Source organism: Neofelis nebulosa, chromosome 16 (assembly GCF_028018385.1).
Source record: "Neofelis nebulosa isolate mNeoNeb1 chromosome 16, mNeoNeb1.pri, whole genome shotgun sequence".
In the NCBI taxonomy this organism is placed as follows: Eukaryota; Metazoa; Chordata; class Mammalia; order Carnivora; family Felidae; genus Neofelis; species Neofelis nebulosa.
The window spans coordinates 47,276,279-47,296,633 of NC_080797.1; the positions used below are offsets into that span (position 1 = coordinate 47,276,279).

The following is a 20,355-nucleotide window of genomic DNA, read 5'->3' on the forward strand; positions in this document are numbered from 1 at the left end:
GGCCCGAGTACAATGAGCGGGCACACTGGTTGGGACTGTCACCGTCCTCTTTCCCCACACCGGGGAGCTGGACCCTTTCCACCAAATCCACCTGACTGTGCCACACAGAATCTAACTATGCTCTGGCTTATGCCACCAGGAGGATCTTTTCACATGCTTTCAGTGTTCCTAGCCAAAATGGGAGGCAACAGAGCAGAGAGATTAAAAGCCCAGGTTTGAGAACTAGACAAGGCTCAGTTCAAATCACAGCTCCACCCCTTCCCAGCTGGATCACCCTGGCAAGTTAAGGTTTTTTTTCTTTTTCTTTTTTAGTTTATTTATTTACTTTTTAGTAATGTCTACACCCAATGTGGGACTCAAAATCACAACCCTGAGATCAAGAGTCACATGCTTCTCTGGGACACCTGGGTGGCTCAGTCGGTTAAGTTGGTTAAGTCTGACTTCAGCTCAGGTCATGATCTCAGAGTTTGTGAGTTTGAGCCCTGCATCAGGCTCTGTGCTGACAGCTCGGAGCCTGGAGCCTACCTCGGATTCTGTCTCCCTCTCTCTCTGCCCCTCCCTGGCTTGCACTGTTTCTCTCTCTCTCTCTTAAAAATAAATTTTAAAAAACATTTAAAAAAAAGTCACATGCTCCTCTAACTGAGCCAGCCATGTGCCCCAGTTACTTAAGTTTTCTGACCCTCACTTGCTTCACATGTCAAATAGAGAATAAAATGTCTAGCTTTCCTGATTGTCATGCAAAATAAAGGGGATAATGTATAAAGAATCTGTCCCATGTGGCACATGGTCAGCACACAGAAAACAGTAACTAACATTAGAGCAGAACAAATAAAAATGTTCACAGGACCTTAGAGGTAGCAGGCCAGTGAGGAGCATGGCAAACCAGACAGTCCACGATGGTGGAAACCTGGCAACTGCCACCAGCTCCAGCCAATGATGCCCTCTGGAAATGTGGAGCCACCGGTTTGCAATCTTAGAGGAAGAATGTGAACTTTTTTTTATGTTTATTTATTTGATTTGAGAGAGAGAGAAGGAGAGAGAGCATGTGTGCGCTCGTGAGCAAGGGAGGGGCAGAAATAGTGGGAGAGAGAGAATCCCAAGCAGGCTCCTTACTCTCGGTGCAGAGTCCAACATGGGGCTCAATCTCATGAACCCTGAGATCATGATCTGAGCCAAAATCAAGAATCTGGTGTTTAACCTACTGAGCTGCCCAGGCGCCCCAAGAATGTGAACTTTTTAAGGAAACATGGCTTCTGTTTCTGCTATTCTTGCATATGCTCAGTCAATGTTTCTGAAAGATGGAAAAGCCCTTCAACTGACTGCCTCTTTGCCCTGATGCTGGTTAGGGGAAGGGGTTTAAGAATTTCCAGGTGATGGGGGAGGATATGCGGTGGGGCACCTGCCTTAGATGACAGTCAGAAGTTCTGCTGGTAGATGATGGTTGGTGGGGAAAGGATGGAGGCCTGAATTTCCACCCCTCTCAAACCAGTCATGAATGAGGAAAACCAGAGCAAATTGGACACATCTCTCCTAGGTGAGAAGGGGACAGAGAACAAAGAGCCCTCTCACAGCCTGGAGCTGGGTGAAGTTCAGAGTGTGTGGAGGTCAATTGTGAACCTACCTTGCTGGCCAGTGACAGGCAGGGGCGGGGGGCCCGTTGGGGACTCTCCAGCTTGACAATGCTGATGAATCCAGGCTCCAGATTGTCGTCATCGCTGGCATTGCACAGGTACAGGGGGTGGGACTGCAGAGAGAAGGAGAGAGAGAGGTTAGGGAGGCTCTAGGGAGCAGGAATAAGCTGTGGGAGCCAAGTACTTCCCCACTGTTCCAGGCAGGGACCAAGCAGGTCTCCTAGTGCTATGAAACAATCAGCCTTCTTATTTTTTCTTTCTTTCTCTCTCTTTCTTTCTTTCTTTCTTTCTTTCTTTCTTTCTTTCTTTCTTTCTCTCTTTTTCTTTTTCTTTCTTTCTTTCCTTTTTCTTTTCTCCTTTCTTTCTTTCTTTCTTTCTTTCTTTCCTTCTTTCTTTAATTCTTTCATTTTAATTTGCATCCAAGTTAGTTAGCAGATAGTGCAATAATGATTTCAGGAGTAGAATCCAGTGATTCATCCCCTACATATAACTCCCAGCGCTCAACCCAAGTGTCCTCCTTAATGGGCCTTCTTACTAAATTGCCTCAGAGGAAGCTAGTAAGCATCAGTTGTCATTTCAGGGCCACCAGGGCCAAGGATACATGGAGGTGGGGTGCAGGTAGGCACGAGGGGTGTCCAAAAGGGGGAACCTCAGTGAAGAGCCTGCTGCAAATCTGCCCCAACAACCCTCAAACTGCCACAGACTCTCTCACCTCCTACTTCTTTCACCTGCTCTAAAACCCCAGGCTAAGAGCCCATATCAGTGCCTTCAGAATCTTGCCTTCCCTCCATGCTCTCCCAGGGCAGTGCTGGGTGCTGCCGGGTGCCTCCTGCCTCCTTGGGATGCCCGCTGACATCCCCATCTTTCCTGCGGCTTGGGTCTACTCACTCTGTGTTTCCCTGATCTTCTCAATATCTCCCTTTGCCCCTGCCCTGGGCCCATCCTGAGATGAAGCAGGGAGAAGACACTATCTGGGGATAAGCCTTGGCTAAGAGCCTTGAACATCACACTTCCTAGGAGCTCATCCTTTCCCCAGGAATGATGCAGTGGAGGTGAGCCAGCACATGTTCTGAGGGTGTGGCAGGGTCAGTCCAAGACCCTGTGCCCTTAGCCTAGCTGGTGCAGGGCAATGGCTCAGGGGGAAGTGGGCCCAAAATGTGCTAACAGACCAGAGAATACCCTATCAGAGGACAAGAGTGTCCTTCTGTATACTCGCTTGTCACTCAAAATGATTCGAATACCCACTTGAAACTAATCTTCCCATAGTGCTATGAGAAAAAAAATATTTATCTGGCCCTAGATAATCCTATGGGCTGGAGGTTCCTATGTGGTGGAAACCCAGTGTATCCTGCAAACAAGGGGATTTTGTATGAGGGAGGTGCCCATACTTCTTCTCCACTGCCGCTGAAGTCTAAAGGGCTTCCAGAAAGAACCATCAGACGAACCAGAGAGCATTTTGAACTCATGAAGATGTTGGTGCTGATGATGGATTTAAAAAGCACAGTCACTTTTTGGGGGTGCCTCATTTGGTGGAGAGTGTGTGACTCTTGATCTCGGGGTTGTGAGTTCGAGGCCCACATTGGGTGTGGGATTACTTAAAAATAAAATCTTTAAAAATATACAAATAAGAGAAAACCGCCAGAGGATTAGCAGAACGGAGTCTCCAGAGCCAAGCGCAGACGAGAGGCCCAAGGAAGAGGGTAGGAAGGGCGGCGAGGCGGTGCGCGCTCCACGGACTGGCGGGAGGGAGCCGGGGCGGAGGGGCGGCTCGCCGGCCAAGCAGAGCCCCCGAGTCGGGCTGGCAAAAGCGGAGGGGCCGGACGGACTGTGTTCCAACAGCAAGCTCGACTTAGCGTCTGGGAGGTCATAAGTTAACAGCTCTGCTCAGAAAGCGGGAAGGCTGGAGGACAAAGGGAGGGAGAGCTGCTGAGCCCCCGGACGGCAGAGCTCAGCTTGGCAGGGAACAAAGGCACTCGCCAGCGCCATCTCCCCCGCCCATCCCCCAGCCAAAACCCCAAAGAGAACCAGTTCCTGCCAGGGAACTTGCTCGCTCCACGCAAACACCCAACTCTGTGCTTCTGCGGAGCCAAACCTCCGGCAGCGGATCTGACTCCCTCCCGCTGCCACAGGGCCCCTCCTGAAGTGGATCACCTAAGGAGAAGCGAGCTAAGCCTGCCCCTCCTGCCCCCGTGCACCTTGCCTACCCACCCCAGCTAATATACCAGATCCCCAGCACCACAAGCCTGGCAGTGTGCAGGTAGCCCAGACGGGCCACGCCACCCCACAGTGAATCCCGCCCCTAGGAGAGGGGAAGAGAAGGCACACACCAGTCTGACTGTGGCCCCAGCGGTGGGCTGGAGGCAGACATCAGGTCGGACTGCGGCCCCGCCCACCAACTCCAGTTATACACCACAGCCCGGGGGAAGTGCCCTGCAGGTCCGCACCACTCCAGGGACTATCCAAAATGACCAAATGGAAGAATTCCCCTCAGAAGAATCTCCAAGAAATAACAACAGCTAATGAACTGATCAAAAAGGATTTAAATAATATAACAGAAAGTGAATTTAGAATAATAGTCATAAAATTAATCGCTGGGCTTGAAAACAGTATAGAGGACAGCAGAGAATCTCTTGCCACAGAGATCAAGGGACTAAGGAACAGTCACGAGGAGCTGAAAAACGCTTTAAACGAAATGCAAAACAAAATGGAAACCACGACGGCTCGGATTGAAGAGGCAGAGGAGAGAATAGGTGAACTAGAAGATAAAGTTATGGAGAAAGAGGAAGCTGAAAGAAAGAGAGATAAAAAAAAATCCAGGAGTATGAGGGGAAAATTAGAGAACTAAGTGATACACTAAAAAGAAATAATATACGCATAATTGGTATCCCAGAGGAGGAAGAGAGAGGGAAAGGTGCTGAAGGGGTACTTGAAGAAATTATAGCTGAGAACTTCCCTGAACTGGGGAAGGAAAAAGGCATTGAAATCCAAGAGGCACAGAGAACTCCCTTCAGACGTAACTTGAATCGATCTTCTGCACGACATATCATAGTCAAACTGGCAAAATACAAGGATAAAGAGAAAATTCTGAAAGCAGCAAGGGATAAACGTGCCCTCACATATAAAGGGAGACCTATAAGACTCGTGACTGATCTCTCCTTTGAAACTTGGCAGGCCAGAAAGGCTTGGCACGATATCTTCAGTGTGCTAAACAGAAAAAATATGCAGCCGAGAATCCTTTATCCAGCAAGTCTGTCATTTAGAATAGAAGGAGAGATAAAGGTCTTCCCAAACAAACAAAAACTGAAGGAATTTGTCACCACGAAACCAGCCCTACAAGAGATCCTAAGGGGGATCCTGTGAGACAAAGTACCAGAGACATCACTACAAGCATAAAACATACAGACATCACAATGACTCTAAACCCGTATCTTTCTAGAATAACACTGAATGTAAATGGATTAAATGCGCCAACCAAAAGACACAGGGTATCAGAATGGATAAAAAAACAAGACCCATCTATTTGCTGTCTACAAGAGACTCATTTTAGATCTGAGGACACCTTTAGATTGAGAGTGAGGGGATGGAGAACTATTTATCATGCTACTGGAAGCCAAAAGAAAGCTGGAGTAGCCATACTTATATCAGACAAACTAGACTTTAAATTAAAGGCTGTAACAAGAGATGAAGAAGGGCATTATATAATAATTACAGGGTCTATCCATCAGGAAGAGCTAACAATTATAAATGTCTATGCACCGAATACCGGAGCCCCCAGATATATAAAACAATTACTCATAAACATAAGCAACCTTATTGATAAGAATGTGGTCATTGCAGGGGACTTTAACACCCCACTTACAGAAATGGATAGATCATCTAGACACACAGTCAATAAAGAAACAAGGGCCCTGAATGATACATTGGATCAGATGGACTTGACAGATATATTTAGAACTCTGCATCCCGAAGCAACAGAATATACTTTCTTCTCGAGTGCACATGGAACATTCTCCAAGATAGATCATATACTGGGTCACAAAACAGCCCTTCATAAGTTTACAAGAATTGAAATTATACCATGCATACTTTCAGACCACAATGCTATGAAGCTTGAAATCAACCACAGGAAAAAGTCTGGAAAACCTCCAAAAGCATGGAGGTTAAAGAACACCCTACTAACGAATGAGTGGGTCAACCAGGCAATTAGAGAAGAAATTAAAAAATATATGGAAACAAACGAAAATGAAAATACAACAATCCAAACGCTTTGGGACGCAGCGAAGGCAGTCCTGAGAGGAAAATACATTGCAATCCAGGCCTATCTCAAGAAACAAGAAAAATCCCAAATACAAAATCTAACAGCACACCTAAAGGAAATAGAAGCAGAACAGCAAAGGCAGCCCAAACCCAGCAGAAGAAGAGAAATAATAAAGATCAGAGCAGAAATAAACAATATAGAATCTAAAAAAACTGTAGAGCAGATCAACGAAACCAAGAGTTGGTTTTTTGAAAAAATAAACAAAATTGACAAACCTCTAGCCAGGCTTTCAAAAAGAAAAGGGAGATGACCCAAATAGATAAAATCATGAATGAAAATGGAATTATTACAACCAATCCCTCAGAGATACAAACAATTATCAGGGAATACTATGAAAAATTATATGCCAACAAATTGGACAACCTGGAAGAAATGGACAAATTCCTAAACACCCACACTCTTCCAAAACTCAATCAGGAGGAAACAGAAAGCTTGAACAGACCCATAACCAGCGAAGAAATTGAATCGGTTATCAAAAATCTCCCAACAAATAAGAGTCCAGCACCAGATGGCTTCCCAGGGGAGTTCTACCAGACGTTTAAAGCAGAGATAATACCTATCCTTCTCAAGCTATTCCAAGAAATAGAAAGGGAAGGAAAACTTCCAGACTCATTCTATGAAGCCAGTATTACTTTGATTCCTAAACCAGACAGAGACCCAGTAAAAAAAGAGAACTACAGGCCAATATCTCTGATGAATATGGATGCAAAAATTCTCAATAAGATACTAGCAAATCGAATTCAACAGCATATAAAAAGAATTCTTCACCATGATCAAGTGGGATTCATTCCTGGGATGCAGGGCTGGTTCAACATTCGCAAATCGATCAACGTGATACATCACATTAACAAAAAAAAAGAGAAGAACCATATGATCCTGTCAATCGATGCAGAAAAGGCCTTTGACAAAATCCAGCACCCTTTCTTAATAAAAACCCTGGAGAAAGTCGGGATAGAAGGAACATACTTAAAGATCATAAAAGCCATTTATGAAAAGCCCACAGCTAACATCATCCTCAACGGGGAAAAACTGAGAGCTTTTTCCCTGAGATCAGGAACACAACAGGGATGCCCACTCTCACCGCTGTTGTTTAACATAGTGCTGGAAGTTCTAGCATCAGCAATCAGACAACAAAAGGAAATCAAAGGCATCAAAATTGGCAAAGATGAAGTCAAGCTTTTGCTTTTTGCAGATGACATGATATTATACATGGAAAATCCGATAGACTCCACCAAAAGTCTGCTAGAACTGATACATGAATTCAGCAAAGTTGCAGGATACAAAATCAATGTACAGAAATCAGTTGCATTCTTATACACTAACAATGAAGCAACAGAAAGACAAATAAAGAAACTGATCCCATTCACAATTGCACCAAGAAGCATAAAATACCTAGGAATAAATCTAACCAAAGATGTAAAAGATCTGTATGCTGAAAACTATAGAAAGCTTATGCAGGTAATTGAAGAAGATATAAAGAAATGGAAAGACATTCCCTGCTCATGGATTGGAAGAATAAATATTGTCAAAATGTCAATACTACCCAAAGCTATCTACACATTCAATGCAATCCCAATCAAAATTGCACCAGCATTCTTCTCAAAACTAGAACAAGCAATCCTAAAATTCATATGGAACCACAAAAGGCCCCGAATAGCCAAAGTCATTTTGAAGAAGACCAAAGCAGGAGGCATCACAATCCCAGACTTTAGCCTCTACTACAAAGCTGTCATCATCAAGACAGCATGGTATTGGCATAAAAACAGACACATAGACCAATGGAATCGAATAGAGACCCCAGAACTAGACCCACAAACGTATGGCCAACTCATCTTTGACAAAGCAGGAAAGAACATCCAATGGAAAAAAGACTGTCTCTTTAACAAATGGTGCTGGGAGAACTGGACAGCAACATGCAGAAGGTTGAAACTAGACCACTTTCTCACACCATTCACAAAAATAAACTCAAAATGGATAAGGGACCTGAATGTGAGACAGGAAACCATCAAAACCTTAGAGGAGAAAGCAGGAAAAGACCTCTCTGACCTCAGCCGTAGCAATCTCTTACTCGGCACATCCCCAAAGGCAAGGGAATTAAAAGCAAAAGTGAATTACTGGGACCTTATGAAGATAAAAAGCTTCTGCACAGCAAAGGAAACAACCAACAAAACGAAAAAGCAACCAACGGAATGGGAAAAGATATTTGCAAATGACACATTGGACAAAGGGCTAGTATCCAAAATCTATAAAGAGCTCATCAAACTCCACACCCGAAAAACAAATAACCCAGTGAAGAAATGGGCAGAAAACATGAATAGACACTTCTCTAAAGAAGACATCCGGATGGCCAACAGGCACATGAAAAGATGTTCAACGTCGCTCCTTATCAGGGAAATACAAATCAAAACCACACTCAGATATCACCTCACGCCAGTCAGAGTGGCCAAAATGAAGAAATCAGGAGACTATAGATGCTGGAGAGGATGTGGAGAAACGGGAACCCTCTTGCACTGTTGGTGGGAATGCAAATTGGTGCAGCCGCTCTGGAAAGCAGTGTGGAGGTTCCTCAGAAAATTAAAAATAGACCTACCCTATGACCCAGCAATAGCACTGCTAGGAATTTATCCAAGGGATACAGGAGTACTGATGCATAGGGGCACTTGTACCCCAATGTTTATAGCAGCACTGTCAACAATAGCCAAATTATGGAAAGAGCCTAAATGTCCATCAACTGATGAATGGATAAAGAAATTGTGGTTTATATACACAATGGAATACTACGTGGCAATGAGAAAAAATGAAATATGGCCTTTTGTAGCAACGTGGATGGAACTGGAAAGTGTGATGCTAAGTGAAATAAGCCATACAGAGAAAGACAGATACCATATGGTTTCACTCTTATGTGGATCCTGAGAAACGTAACAGAAACCCATGGGGTAGGGGAAGGAAAAAAAAAAAAAAGAGGTTAGAGTGGGAGAGAGCCAAAGCATAAGAGACTAAAAACTGAGAACAAACTGAGGGTTGATGGGGGGTGGGAGGGAGGGCAGGGTGGGTGATGGGTATTGAGGAGGGCACCTTTTGGGAGGAGCACTGGGTGTTGTATGGAAACCAATTTGACAGTAAATTTCATATATTAAAATATATATATATATATATACAAATAAATAAAAGCACAGTCACTTTTTGAAAGCATTTTCATGCTATTTCTTCTCAGCATGTCACTGCAGTCCCTTGAACATAGTAGGTTCTCAAAAACAAGCACCACCCTGCTTTGAATTCTATCCTTGTGAATACAAATCTTTGGGCAGGGGGAATTGAAATGAGAGGGAGTTCCATTCTTGCTCCCAGAATTTAAGGAGAATTACTCTGGTAGTCGTCAAAGTTTAGTGTGGAAGAAATGCTATGTGCATCCCAACCCCCCTCAGAAAAGGGTCAGGGCCAAGATTAGGGGTTGTTCTCACTTCACTGAAGCTGTAGCTCCTGTCTCAACAAGTTCCATTAGTCTGTCCATCTGCCCATTTGCCCAACCATGCATCCATTCATTTCTTCATTCTTCATTTCTTCAACATTCAACTATCCCAAACCATGCAAATTCAACCATTTGCCCAACCATGCATCCACTCATTTCTTCAACAAGGAGGGCCTCCTTGTTGCCATGCACTGTGCAATGAGTTGGGGAGTCAACAACAAATAAGATAGGCTCTTTGCCTTAACGAAGCTCAGAAGACAAGTGTACAAACACATTGTATTGTGATGTTGTGATGCTGTGGGAGGGCTCAAGGAGAGGGGACTAAGTATCCCATGTAGGAGAGCAGAGTGACTTTAGTGAGTCCTTGGGTACTGAGTAGATATGTGCTTACCCACTGGATCTGCAGGAAGGGGGAAGGTACATTCCTGGCAGAGGAAGCAGCCTGTGCCCAGGCATGGAGGCACAGGCAGGGGGCAAGGAGGGGCTGCAGGCATTTAGGTCTGGTGTGGAGGGGAAGGCAGGAGATGAGGCCAGAAAGGTTGGCAAGCACCAGACTAAGGAGGAAAGACTGCAGATTTGCTCTTGAGAAAGGTCTCCCTGGTGATGAGAGAAGACTGTCTAGTGTGGAAGGAGTCAGAAGTCAGCTGTTCCAATAGAACAAAAGATGTGAGATCTTCAGGAACTACAAATCGTAGCCATGGGACTCTATTGCTTTGCTTGCTCCCCTACCACTACCCACGGTCCAGCTTTCTCCAGATAATTCCAACGTGCCTCTCACTGATTAGAGTGTCAAATGAGGGGGGAAGTCACTTCAGAGAAGAGTTGTCTTCTTTTTTTTAACTTTTCTTTTCCTTATTCTTTTTTTTTTTTTAATTTGAGAGAGAGGGAGAGCACACGTGAGCTGGTGAGAGGGGCAGATGGAGAGGGAGAGAGAACCTTAAGCAGCCTCCATGCTCAGCATGGACCCCAATATGGGGCTCCATCCATAGCCCTGGGATTCTGACCTGAGCTGAAATCAAGAGTCGGATGCTCAACTGACTGAGCCACTCAGGAGCCCCAAGAGTTGTCTTTACAGAAAGATTTGCAAATATTTAACCAGCACTCTGCCCCCAGGCCCTCGCAGGGGGAACCAGCATATACAAGCAGTGCTATATTGTAGGATGCCTCTGAGGTGATGCAGGAGAAAAAACTTGGTGTCAGAGTCACCAGACTTCCCTGATCCTGAAGGGACTATAGAAGAGGGAGGGGGAGGAAATTAACCATTAGTAAACACCTCTTGCCTGCCAGGCCCTCTAGATGTTATCTCACTATGAGGTAGGTGTGATCATTCCCATTTAAAGAAGAGAAAGAGGCTTAAGGCACAGGGAAGTTAAGGTCACACAAGATTAGAACCCAGCTCTATCTGACTCCAGCCTCTGGAGTCCTGTAACTCAAAATGAACCCAGAGTCAACCCTCCATTGTCCAAGCTAATGGGGATGATGATAATGCTAGTTTACATTTATTGAGTAAATACAGTGGGCCAGTGATGGGTCTAAGCACTTTTGTGTATTAACTCTTTCCATTCTCGTAACAACGCTATGTTAAGGTAGAAACTACTATTGTCTCCATTTTAAAGATGAAGAAACTGAGGCATTAAGCGGTTAAGTAACTGACAAGATAGAAGTAAAACTTTCACTATTTGCATATGACATGATACTACATATAAAAAACCCAAAAGACTCTACCAAAAAAGTGCTAGAACTGGTACACAAATTCAGTAAAGTCGTAGGATACAAAATCAATGTATGGAAATCTATTGTATTTCTATACACCAATAATGAAGCAGCAGAAAGAAAAATTAAGAAATCAATCTCATTTACAATTGTGCCAAAAACAATAAGATACCTAAGAATAAACCTAACCAAAGAAGAAAAAGATCTGTACTCTGAAAACGACAAAATCCTGATGAAGGACACTGAAGACAACACAAAGAAATGGAAACACATTCCATGGTCATAGATTGTAAGAGTAAGTATTGTTAAAATGTCTATACTATCCAAAGCAATCTATACATTTAATGCAATCTCTATCAAAGTATCAACAGCATTCTTCACAGAACTAGGACAAACAATCCTAAAATTTGTATGGAAGACCCCGAATACACAAAGCAACCTTGAAAAAGAAAAACAAAGCTGGAAGCATCACAATTCCGGACCTCGAGCTACATTACAAAGCTGTAGTCATCAAGACAGTATGGTACTGGCACAGACTCTCTCTCTCTCTCTCTCTCACACACACACACACACACACACACACACACAAATACACATAAATCAATGGAACAGAATAGAAACCCCAGAAATAAACCCACAATTATATGGTCAGTTCATCTTTGACAAAGCAGGAAAGAATATCCAGCGGGAAAAAGAATGTTTCTCCAACAAATGGGGTTGGAAAAACTGGACAGTGACATGCAGAAGAATGAAATTGGACCCCACTTTCTTACACCATATATAAAAATAAATTCAAAATGGATTACAGATCTAAATGTAAGACCTGAAATTATAAAAATCCTAGAAGAGAGCACAGGCAGCAACTTCTTTCTAGAAAGATCTCTGAGGCAAGAGAAACAAAGGCAAAATAAACTATTGGGACTACATCAAAATAAAAAGCTTCTGCACAGTGAAGGAAACAATCAATGAAACTAAATGGCAATCTAGCAGAATGGAAGTAGGTATTTGCAAACAACATATCCAATAAAGGGTTAGTATCTAAAATATATAAAGAATTTATATAACTCGACACCCCCCCAAAAAAGTAAACAATCTAATTTTTAAAAATGGACAGAAGATACGAATGGACATTTTTCCAAATAAGACATACAGATGGCCAAGAGATACATGAAAAAATGCTCATCATCACTTACCATCAGGAAAATTCAAATCAAAACTACAATGAGAAATCACCTCATACCTGTCAGAATGGCTGAAATCAACAACACAAGAAACAAAAGGTGTTGGCGAGGAGGCAGAGAAAGGGGAACACTCTTACACTGTTAGTGGGAATGCAAACTGGCGCAGCCTCTCTGGAAAACAGTATGGGAGTTCCTCAAAAAGTTAAGAATAGAACTATCCAACAATCTAGCAATTGCACTACTAGGTATTTACCCAAAGAATACAAAAATACTAATTCAAAGGGATCCATGCACCCTGATGCTTATAGCAGCATTATCTACAATAGCCAAATTATGGAAACAGCCCAAGTGTCCATTAACTGATGAATGGATAAAGAAGCTGTGGTGTGTGTGCGTGCGTGTGTGTGTGTGTACATATATGTATATATATACAATGGAATATTATTCAGCCATAAAAAAGAATGAAATCTTGCCATTCACAATGAAATGGATAGAGCTAGAGAGTATTATGCTAAGTGAAATAATTCAGTCAGAGAAAGACAAATACCATACGATTTCACCCATGTGGAATTTAAGAAACAAAACAAATGAGCAAAGGGAGGAAAAAAGAGAGAGAGGCAAACTGAGAAATAAATTCTATAGTTTAACCATAGAGAATAAACTGGTAACCAGAGGGGAGGTGGTTGGGGGGATGGGTTAAATAGGTGATGGGGATTAAGAAATGCACTTATCAGGTGTGTATGGAAGTGTTGAATCACTATATTGTACACCTGAAACTAATATTACATTATATGTTAACTAACTAGAATTTAAATAAAAACTTTAAAAAAAAAAAAGGTTAAGTAACATGTCCAGAATTACACAGCTGAGATCAGAAGAAATGGAAGAAGTAGGATAAAGTAAAAATAAATAATAATAATAATAATAATAATAATAATAAACTAAGAATATTTCCCATTTTACTTTGAAAACATGATGCCTCCCCCAACTCATGACTAAGAAAACTTACCATCCTAATTTTACATTCCTAAACAAATCCCTGAAATATTGGATTCTGTCCTAGGCCCTCCTCTCTTTTTACCCTCCATGCACCCCCTACGTGACTCCAACCAGTGAATAGCTTTGGTTTCCATACAGAGGTCATTGATTACACATGTGCAGCCTAGACCTCTCATGAGTTCCAGACCTATATGTCCGACAGGTAGGGCTTGGACATTTCTGCACGAAGAACTTTATACTGTTTATTTTTGAGAGAGAGAGAGAGAGAGAGTCAGAGCGTGAGCAGGGAAGGGACAGACAGACAGAGAAACACAGATTCCAAAGCAGGCTCCAGGCTCTGAGCTGTCAGCACAGAGCCTGACAAGGGGCTCGAACTCACGAACCGTGAGATCATGACCTGAGTCGAAGTCAAACGCTCAACTGACTGAGCCACTCAGGCACATGAAGAGCTTTAAATGAGACATCTCAAACTCAGCATGTTCAAAATTGAACTAATCATTTTATCCCTCAAAACTGCTCCTCCAGTGTTCCCTATTTTAGGGAATCGCTATCTACCTACTCCCCAAAACAGATGTTTTCCACCTAGCCTCCTCCGTCTCCTTCACCCCTACCCCCACCAGCAACACCCACCAATCACCAGCTTCTAACAATTCTATCTCCTAAACATGTCTCTTATTTGTCCTCTTTCCTCCGTTTCCACTCTGGCTACTCTAATACAGGCCACCATCATTGCTGTTCCAATTTACTGGGAACACAGTTATTCCAGATAACTGGGGGCATTTCACCCCCCTCAGTTCTACACACTGAAGCCTGAGTGATCTACAATGCTAACTTGAGTGCGTCACTCTTCCACATTAAGCTCTTAAAAAGCTTCTCATAGCTCTTGGAATAAAGTCTGTATTTATAAAGACAGCTTAAAAGGCTCTGCCTGCTCTGGGCTCATGCCTATACACCTTGCCCCATGGCTTCCCATTCCCTTCCCATACTTCTTCTCCCCCCTTGAAACCCATGGTCCAGAAATAACGTGTTTCATGTCTCCAAACACTTCTGGCATTTGCTGCTCTGTCAGGATAGGTCAGAGGCCCCTGCTCTGGGCCCTCTTAGCACCCTGTATTCCCCCATCACAACTTATGCAGTGGTATTTCAGTTGTTTGCTTACTTCCCTCTCTTCTCAGGCTATATATAACTCACCTCCACTGCCCCTTCAGTGCCTGCCACACAGTAGGTACCCAGATCAATATTTTTTTTATTAAATATCGACGGTCTACAACCAGATAGCTGACAGTTAACTCTAAAGGCAACACAATGCACACCAAAATTCTGGTAACAATGGCTTTGGGAGAGGATTTAGCAAGGAGATAGTGAAGAGAGACTTTGGTGTTTTGCTTTGAACATTTCAATCATAGAATGATATATTGGGATATTAATTTGAGTTTTGCTTTTTTGCTGTTGTGGAAGAACAGAAAAGAATGAGAGCTATTTATATTTTGTATCTTTTCTCTCCTGCCACTCCAGGAAGAGAGCCTCTCCTATTTCCCTGCCTTAGGGGCATTTACCCAAAACAAGTGATGCTAAAGACCTATCTTCCTGGCTTTTGTGAAAGATTGAATTCCTTGAGGAAAATGTGAGTGTCCTGAAGACAGAAAGGAGTGTGTATGGGGGATAGGGCAGGGGCCATTAGAGTCCCTGGAATCCTGGGGGAATGGGGGGAGGAATCTGGGGATATGCCAAGATGTGGGAATCTCCAGACTGTGCCCCAGAAGGAGTAGACCCCAGAAGCCTGGACCCTGGTGAAGATGATGTGCCTACATGGATTTCAAGGGAACACTTGGGCTTGAACAATGAGCGTATTTGTGGTGACCAGTGTCGACAAATATCAGAGGGGTGTCTTAGATATTTCTGTTTTGGCTGCTCTGTGAGGGGAAGCTCTCAAGAAAACCTATTTCTTGTATAGTTGTATTGTGGCATGAAAACCATACTCACTGCACTTTTGTATGGTTGGACTCTTTTACAGTAAGACTTTTCAAGTATGCTCAGATTAGAAACAAAACCAAGAAAAAAAAAAAAAAAAGAAGACCATTCAGCCAGGACACTGCTCATTACCTAGCAAGGCAATTTTAGTCTTCCTTGGGTATAACACGGGCTGTCTTTGCTCCCACCTGCAGGGAATTCTAGCTGGGAAGAGGACCCCTGAGAGAAAACAGATCCAAATGTACCTGCCTCCTTAGGATGCAAGGTCTCCTAATAAGGAGATGTCACCTGTCCTCTCAGGACACCAGGAGAGAGCCAAGGGAGTTGACTGGTAGGATTCAGGGAGGGTGTGGTTGGGTAGAGCCCCTGAAAACTGGAGGGGCTTAAGGACTGGCTATCTGTGACTTCCTGAAAAGTCAGGAGATGGGATGCCCCTGTTCCAGACACTGCCTTCAGGGGCAAATTAGGAGCCTGAGCTTGCTTTCAGGGTCCAGGCCACTCTGGCTGAGAACTCAGCTTTGCACACATAGTTTCCACGCCTGTGTAAAGACGTGAATACTGTCCTTTTAGTGGCATGTGTTGTACTTCATATTTTCGGATGGATCTGGTCTCTAGGTCTCTGTCCTCCTCCTTTAACTTATTTGTTCTGATTTTCCCCTCCCTTCTAAAATAGACCTAAGGCTCAAATTCTGACTCCATCATTCGCCTGTGTGACCTTGGACATGTTACCTAGGCTTTCTGAGCCTCATATTCTTCACCTACAGAATGGGATGATTATCATGAAGACTGGAGATAATGGATATAATAAGTACCTAGCACAGAACCCGACACTCAATAAGTGCTCATTAAACGGTCATTGTTTTACTATCGTATTTGCAATAATAAAATCCCTCCTTATTGCTGGAAGGGACAAAGACCTTCTTCTGACTGCTACTCCCTTGGCGATTGTCAACAGTGCTTCTGAATGCCAGTGTTCTACAAGGCCCAGTCTGGGACAGCTCATTATCCACGGTCACTTCCCCCCTGTGCTCAGCCCTCCAAACCCCACTGAACAAGCTCTTCCAGTTCTCAGCCCGCCTCCTTCCCATGAAGGAAGCCATGTGATCTCATTACCTCCTCACAAAGGGCATTCCAGGGCTCAACTGAGCCCCAAACTTAATGCTGGTCTTTCTTTATCCACGGCATCTCCTCATCTTGGGGCGTGTGCTTTTGCAAGCAACTCTCTACTGTCTCTTGTTTCCAGCCACCCTCCTCCCCATCCCCCCCCGCCCCTCCCCCCGCCCCCCCCCCCCCCCCCCCCCGACCTCTGCTGCAATAATCTCTTAGTTCTCTGATTCCACATACGGACCTTCACCCAGGCCTTGGACAGGTAACTTTACTGCCTGCTACAACTTTGCCTTTGTAATCAGGAATACTGGCCAGGCATCAAAGGCACCTTTCCCCCCATTTCCTCTTTTCAGATTTTATAATCCATCTCTCCTATGCAACCTCCATTACCTGAACTTAGAACCACCTGACTCTTATCTCCAACACCGGGACACACCAGCATCATAAAGTCAAGCTCCTATAGCTCGGGAGTTGGGAAAAACAGAACAGCCTGAAGTTGCTGCTTCCTGCCTGCAGCACCGAAATAGCCTCTGAAGCCCAGTTTGGGCACTTTCCTTTTTATTGAAAGAGGTCCAGCTCACATCCGCAGGTTAGGCCCTACTGGTGATTGTTTAGGCTTGGATTTGGAAACCTCTAGACCTCATTCTCTTCCTTACCTCAGCCTGTCACTGTCTTTGGGATGACTGAGTTTCCTACTGAATTAAGTTGGGAGGCTGGGGAAATTGTCAAAAGGAGTTTCCCTTTATTCTGTTAATTTTTTTTTATAAGGAAAATGTATTCCTGCTTGATTGTGTAATTTTTTTAAGGTACGAAGGAAAATAATATCGGTGGGGCTAGAGCAGCACAACCTTGGGCCCCCTGATGAGAGTGGACTGACAGAGAGAGGATGGGTGACAGAGGCCTCCAGTGTTTCTCACTGGATCCAGAAGACCTCCCCAGTGGACAGGTGTGCTGGTGAGCAAGAGTGCTGAGAAGATTAGAACTGAAATGATGTGCCAGCTTCCAACAGGAAGCGGGGGGACAAAGGCTGAGGGGGGTAAATGAGCTCATCAAAAGTCTAGTCTGAGGCTTTGCATTTTGGAGGCCCTTGGTCTTTGCTGGAATAATGAATAAAATTTCATTTGAATCCAGCTGCCATACAGTTTACAAAGAGATGTGACTTGCTAACAGCTGAGCCTGGTTCATACCTGTAAGGGCCCTTCAACACTTCCTTTTTTACAGATGAGGAACATAAGACTCAAGTCACAGGCTGCCCATGGTTACACAGCTAGTTAAATCCTGGAGGTCTCCAGAATTCAATCCCAGTACCCTGTTTACCCTGCCATGCCACCTCCAGGTACATGCAATGGGAGGTATTCTGTGTGGTACAACAAACATTGCTGGGTACTGCGGTGAATGGATGAAAGGCTTCACGACCTCCATTTCTAGAATGTTCAAACTTGAATCATTCTTAGCAACAGGACAGAAGCAAGGTCTATCTGCTCATTCTCCCTCCAGGCCTAGGCTCTTTCTTCCCGGCAGCCTCAGCTTCCTTCCTCTCTCCTAGGGCCTATCTCATCTCTTCTCCTAGCCACAACAAAGGCAGCCAGATCCAGACGCTGCTCAGAGATGCTTTCCCAGTGAATAGTCCATGTTTGTTTAGGATGAGAAAGGTGTGTCCTGAAATTAGAGTTCACAAAAGCTTGGACCCAAATAATGGTCATTCAGCCAGACTGCAATTTCCCGGTCTTGCTCCACATTAAAGACTTCATTCTTCAATTTTAAAATTTACCTATCCTCTGGGGCACCTAGGTGGCTCAGTCGGTTAAGGGTCTGACTTCACCTCAGGTCATGATCTCAAGGCACATGGGTTCGAGCCCCATGTTGGGCTCTGTGCTGACAATTCAGAGTCTGGAGCCTGCTTCAGATTCTTTGTCTCCCTCTCTCTCTGCCCCTCCCCACTTATTCTCTGTCTCTCTGTCTCTCAAAAAATAAATGTTAAAAAAAATAAAAATAAAAAAAGTTAAAAAAATTATTAAAAAAAATTCACCCATCCTCATCTCAGACCATATCCAAGCTCCATGATGTAGATGGACCTCATGACCTTAAAATGGTTCCCATGGTGTGGTTTTTCTGCTTGGCATCTATGTATGGGTGGTTCACAGGGTCATAAGCAGAGTCATGGGCAGGAAAAAAAAGGGGAGGAGAAAGAAGAAAGAGCTAACTAAGTTGCTTTTGAAATAAACTGATAATCAGAGAGGAAGCTTATTTGGCAAAAATCAGACAGAGAGAAGGAGAAAAATCTCAGCCATTTTTGTCCATTATATTCTCACACAGAAACAGAGTTTGTCCCGACTCAGCCCAGAATGACCTCTAGTTACAGGGGCACCAAGAAGCTAATCAAGAAGTTAGGAACAAAGGAGTGGGAGCCCACTAAATATCATTTTAGTTACATCAGTGCTCTTTAGAAGAAAAGCTATGAAATAGGATACCCAGGTTCTCAGGCCCACAAAGGTCAAGATCTTAGAAGATACTTCAGGCACGAAGTTTGAACTCCTTTCCTCCACCAGGTTAGGATCTCAGGGATCAAACCTCCAAGACTCCTATACTAAGATGTCCTGAAATGTCAGCTGAATTCTGCTGCTCAGTTAGTGACCACTGTCCCAGGAAGATCCTACCACCTTCACTGAACTCCATCCTATAGGAAGCACCACTTGAGGCCCCTAATTTACCTAAGTCTTGTTAAAAGAGGTCATCTGCAGAAAAGCTGAGGTCTTGTCACAGGTGGCAGTATTGCTAGGGCAATACTTGCCCTCAAATTTCCAGGATAAGGGGCTCTAGAGGCTTTGGCTAGGGCCCCTCCTAGGGATGGCCTTAACTCTTAACTCTACAGTAGTTAACTGCACTCCCACAAGTGCTCCAACTGAACCCAATGTGCTACTTGCAAACAGCCTTGACACAGTCTGCTTTATGATTTTGCTGTTCTTGTTGCAGCCAAACTCATGCCAGAGATGATGGTAGAAATTTAGAAATCTGCTGGAAGCAGTTAGTATTATTGTTGTTTTTTTTTTAATTTTTTTTTAACGTTTATTTATTTTTGGGACAGAGAGAGACAGAGCATGAACGGGGGAGGGGCAGAGAGAGAGGGAGACACAGAATCGGAAACAGGCTCCAGGCTCTGGGCCATCAGCCCAGAGCCCGACGCGGGGCTCGAACTCACGGACCGCGAGATCGTGACCTGAGCCGAAGTCGGACGCTCAACCGACTGAGCCACCCAGGCGCCCCAGTATTATTGTTTTTAAGTAATTATTGACGTTAAGATTTTAATGCTGAAAAGACCAAAGACGAAAACCAGACAGCCCTTGTGAAAAAAAGACCAAAGAAATTAAATTTGAGGAAATCAGGTTATTTATTTAAATATGCCAGAGGCATATCATGACTACCAGTAGAACTACCCAAGTATTTCTAAGTTTGGTGAGTTTAACACAAGAGTGTGAAATAGATAAATTAATCTGGTTATTTCACACATTCTGTGTCTTTCAGGCTAGTCTCCTGCTCAGGGATTGTAGGGATTTCAAGTTACCCTGCACACTCTGTTCCAGTCATCTATGACTGGCTGGCTGTGGTGCTTATGAGTCCTTTAAGGGCAGATATTGTATCCAGATGGGCCAATTCAACTAAATCTATGCTCAGGTTTTAATTGCCACATTGTGAGTGGTGATGGGAAGTTATGGCATTTGCTTGGCTGATCCCAGGCCCCAGCTCCTGGGCAGCTAACACACAAGACTGCATTTATATTGGAAAGGGGCAGGGGGAGGGGTGGAGCATGGGCCTAGTTGTACTTAGAAATTACATTAGGAGGGGAAGGACAAAATTATTCAAGCCACCAGCCAACTCAGATGCCCAGAGTCTCTCCTCAGAAGCCACTGGGGGTTGAGACCAGGCCAAGGAGGCTTCTGTTCAGAAGAGGCAACAGTCAGAAGAGGC

The 20,355-nt window shown here is 44.0% G+C and overlaps 1 protein-coding gene across 3 annotated transcripts in view; it reads right to left on the minus strand.

The window, feature by feature from the left end:
- Nucleotides 1-20,355, minus strand: part of RNF43 (ring finger protein 43) — a 70,829-nt gene that overhangs the window by 14,518 nt on the left and 35,956 nt on the right. For all 3 annotated transcript variants that reach the window (XM_058706007.1, XM_058706006.1, XM_058706008.1), the window contains one exon: nucleotides 1,622-1,744. In XM_058706007.1, coding sequence (XP_058561990.1) covers nucleotides 1,622-1,744 — 123 coding nt within the window. The remainder of the gene's footprint in view (nucleotides 1-1,621; nucleotides 1,745-20,355) is intronic.